Below are 4,508 nucleotides of genomic sequence, written 5' to 3'. Positions count from 1 at the left end.
GGACAGATGGAAAACAGGCACGACACCGGCCCTTGAGGAGCGGAACCGGGCATGCCTGGTTTACAGCATAATTCTCTGGATACATCGACTGTTACTTTACCTGCACACGACCAAACAATGTCAGTCTGGCCTCACTAGAGCCCTTTTCACACTGCACTCGCTCAATGTGAAAGAGTCGTATAGCAACATGAAATGACAGCGGCAACCCGGTTGCCATGTACCCTTACAGTATTTGGAAGTGCTGACATAGTAGCCTACTAGGAAGTTAAAAAATATTTTGGATTTCTGGTTAGACTGCACCTCGACAAGATGTATCTTTCATTCTTGCAAAAAAAGCCCTGACTTTACTCATTTTAAGAAGGAAGAGGAGGAGATGAGCAGCAGAAAAGAAAACTAAAGGCTTGCCTGGAACGTGGATCGTTTAATCATGCTGTTACCTGTAAATAAGTCCACCAAAATCAGTCAATCAAAACTTTATTTATAGAGCTCTTTTCATACAGAAATTGTAGCTCAAAGTGCTTTACAGATTAAAATCATTGCACCCTACCCCGCAGGCACACACATAATTACAGTTATACTCACTTCACCCCAATCCTTAACATCACACACACACATACACAAAACTAAACTTCTGAGCATTTGGACAAACGGCTGAGTTCAGATCAAGAAAGGAAATATCCTGAGAGGAGCATGCTGCAACAAGAGCAGCAGTTCTGAAAGATAAAATGGATCCAAACAATTAGGACACTTACAAACAATTAGAAGAACCATAACATTGATCCTAAAACACACGGGGAGCCAATGCAGTGATTCTAAAACTGGTGTAATTCGGGCCTGCTTTTTGGTCTTTGTCAGGACATGTGCTGCAGAATTTTGTAAAAGATGTAAACCTGAAATATTCTTTTTTGGGGGGAAGAACGGAAAGCAGTATTGGCACAAAAGAGAATGGGGAGCACTCTGACAATGTTCTTTTAGTGGTAGAAACCTACTTTGCATTTTAGTGAAGTTCTTAATTTGTGGAATAAAAGTTAGCCCAGAGTCAAAAATTACACCCAGGTTTTTCACATGTGTGGATGGATTAAAAGACAGTACCGGTAACTGTAGTTTAGGTAAAAAGGTCTCTATTTGTGCCCCAGGACCAATGACTAAAACTTCACTTATGTCCTGTTTAAGATGGAGAAAGTTTTCTGCCATCCAGGATATAGTTAAAAAGTGCATCCAAAAGTGCCTTGTGTCACCTGGAGGCATGGAGTGAAATTTCACAGTTGTACCATACATCTCCACGTCTCTGGGTGACATCTCGATACATCACCAAGATGGTTAACAAGCACTGAGCCTAAAACCGAACCCTGGGCTGATTTTATAGGCCTTAGAGAGGTTTCCACATTTACCATAAAAGTCCTGTCTGTGAGGTAGAATGTAAACCATTTGTGTAAAGTACCTGAGAGGACGATGTGTTTGAGATTACTTAAAATAATATTGTGGTTTACTGGATCAAAAGTGGCACTCAAATTCAGTTGAACCAACACTGTCAGCTTTTTACATCATAATTTATCTAAAAATGGTAAGTTAGATCCTGGTCTAAATTTGTTGCGATCATTAGGACGTAAAATGCTCATGTTTAGGAGGGGCCTCACGACTGCCCCCTTAAAATCACCCACAATCACTATGCCAGGTCCTCTCCTATGTACTTGTCAAACATCACGCCGCCACCACTCGCAAGGAGAACGTTTTCCAATTTTAGGCATCTTGCCAGTGCAGTAGAAGTCTTTTTATCAGATAGTGCCACCGAGCAATGCTCCATTCCGTGGTCTACACACCTCGCCACAAACACAATGAATGGATGCGGTGTGAAAGGGTCTTAACTTTGTCTACAAACCTTCAAGTCTGTCCAGTCTATCCTCATCACTCACAGAGTGCTGTTTGTTTTGTTTCAGTCAATATCCCAACAGTTTTATGTATGTGTGTTTCATTGACTTTCACTGAGGTAAAGCTGGTTGTCACATACGACACATCATTCGACCAATGGTGGAAAGTTTTCACAAACACCTCTTTTGCCCTTCTCCTAAAGTGCCTTCCCACAACAGCAAAAAGGAAGGGGTTAACAGCACTGTTACTGTAGGCCAAATAAGTAGACAGCTGAATGCCGAGGTCAAGAACATAGCCCCAAATGCATCCAGAAGTTACTTGGAAGTATTCTAGAGTGTCCAGAAAGCGCATCACCTGGTGTGGTGTCCAGCAGAAGAGAAAGACAGCCATTACGGCTAGAACCAAGTGGGTGGCTTTTTTCTCTGTCCTCATTCCAGGGAGACCTCTGAGAGGACCTTTACTCAAAACAGCAACAATTTGACAGGTGCAGTAACTTAGCACCATAACAGGTATTAAAAAGCCAAATACATTTATGAGAATGTTGTGCTGCACCCTCCAGGCCAGGTGAGGGTAGACCAGGATACATGCATCCACACCAACATTCTGCACATATTTCACTGTGCGAAAGAGTAGCACGGGAATTGAAAAAAGGAATCCCAGCATCCAGGTCCCCAGGCAGATGCGCTTGGCCCACAAAGGCCTCCTCAGACGACAGGGGCTCATTGGCTTCACCAGAGCAAGGTAGCGGTCCAAGTTGACCAGTGTAAGCAACAGTACACTGCAGATGTAATTCATGTAGATGGCAACGTTGACTAGCTTACAGAGAACCTCTCCAAAGTCCCACTGGTGTCCACGAGCAATAGTAAAAGCCCAGAAAGGTAGGCAGGTCATCATGACCAGATCAGCCGCGGCCATGTTACCTAGGTAAACATCAGCCGCAGTGCAGTTCTTCCTCTGGAGGCAGAAGACACCGATCACAAAACAGTTTCCCAGGAAGCCTACTAGGCTGATCACACCAAGGTATGGCGGCTGTAGGGAGGACATCAACAGTAGGGTGGCAGTGTAGTTGTTGCAGGAGTCTATTTCGGGGATTGATGCATTCATAGCCATCTGAAAACTAAGGATGAGAGCAGTGTCACTATGCATACATGTTAACAAACAAATGACAGTTGTAAAGTGTGAGATAAGAAAAAGGTGAAAGTGGGGATATACACAATTTGAAAAGTGGATCATAAGTGTCAAGCAAAAAAATGAGAAAACACTGGTATGTGTAGGTAACTTGGTTAAGAGCATACCCATGCAAAAATAATAAAAGTATACACACAGCAGTAAAATGAATCAAAACCAATGTCACATACGACACATATCAGAGGCAGAGATGATTTTGAAAACATGTCAATAAATGGGGTAAAATATGATTTCAGAATTTCAAGACTGATTCGATTTAGTGGGATTTGATTCAATATGGCTTTCGCCTTTGTCATATGTATCAATATGTAACTACATGTAAAAGTTCCCCCTCCGTGAGCCGTCACCTTACCGTGGTGGAGGGGTTTGTGTGTCCCAATGATCCTAGCACCTAAATTGTCTGCCACGTTATGCCCCTAGCATGGCCATCCATGGCAAACAGGTCCTACGTAAGGGAGCTTGTGGAACTAATTTTCCCTTGCTGGACGCGGGTCTCCCTTCTGGTGCCAGGCCTGGAGGTCGGGCTCACTGCTGAGCACCCATGGGGTCTGGCCAGGTACAGCCTGAAAAGGCAATGTGGGTCCCCCTTCTTGGATGGGTCCCAAAGGGCCTTGGCAGTCTGATCCTTGGCTACAGAAGCTTGCTCTTGGGACATGGAATGTCATCTCTCTGGCAGGGAAGGAGCCCGGTGCATGAGGCAGACAATTTCTGACTAGGCATAGTCGACTTGCCACCACACACATCTTGGGCTCTGCTACCAGTCCTCCCGAGAGGGGTTAGACTCTCCCCTTAAACCTGCCACTCTGGAGTAGCCCACGGTGAGAGGCGCAGAGCAAGTGTGGGCATACCCTCTGGCTTGGCGCCTGTACATTGGGGTTCACCCCAGTGGACAAGAAGGAAACCTCCCTCTGCCTTCGGATGGGGGGGAGACAGGTCCTAAGTGTTATTTGTGCCTATTCACGAAAGAGCAGTTCAGAGTACCCACCTTTTTTGGAGTACTTGAAGGGAGTGCTGGAGAGCGCTCCTCCTGGGGACTCCCCTCGGTCTGCTTGGAGACTTCAATTCCTATGTTGACAGTGAGAACTGAAAGTGCATGATTGGGAGGAATGGCCCACCTGAACAGAACCCGAGTGGTATTTTGTTACTGGACTTCTGTGCTCGTCATGGTTTGTCCATAACGAACGCCATATTCGAACATGAGGGTGTCCATATGTGCACTTGGCACCTGGACATGACCTTATGACCGCAGTGCGACGACTGATTTTGTGGCCATGTCATCAGATTTGCGGTGTTTTGGACACTGGGTTGAAGAGACCAGCGTAGTTGTCAACTGATCACCTCCTGGTGGTGTTTCGGCTCCGATGGTGGCAGTACTGGCAGACCCAAACATACAGTATAGTGAGGGTTTGCTGGGAAAGTTTGGCAGATTCCCCTGTCAGAAAGAGTTTCAA

At 45.3% G+C, this 4,508-nt stretch overlaps 1 protein-coding gene across 1 annotated transcript; it reads right to left on the bottom strand.

Moving 5' to 3' along the window:
- Positions 1 to 1,234: 1,234 nt before the first annotated feature.
- LOC147127803 (B2 bradykinin receptor) lies at positions 1,235 to 2,973 on the bottom strand. Its single transcript, XM_086019718.1, has 2 exons — positions 2,024 to 2,973; positions 1,235 to 1,238 (listed from the first exon to the last, which is right to left on the bottom strand). Exons 1-2 carry the CDS (start codon positions 2,971 to 2,973, stop codon positions 1,235 to 1,237), a joined length of 954 nt encoding a protein of 317 aa, XP_085875844.1.
- Between the last annotated feature and the right edge of the window lie 1,535 nt (positions 2,974 to 4,508).

This window comes from Filicampus tigris, chromosome 20 (assembly GCF_054856515.1).
Source record: "Filicampus tigris isolate MCC_2025a chromosome 20, RoL_Ftig_1.0, whole genome shotgun sequence".
NCBI classification, from domain to species: domain Eukaryota; kingdom Metazoa; phylum Chordata; class Actinopteri; order Syngnathiformes; family Syngnathidae; genus Filicampus; species Filicampus tigris.
Note: the sequence above shows the minus strand (reverse complement) of the source record. Positions and strands in the feature narration are given on the sequence as shown.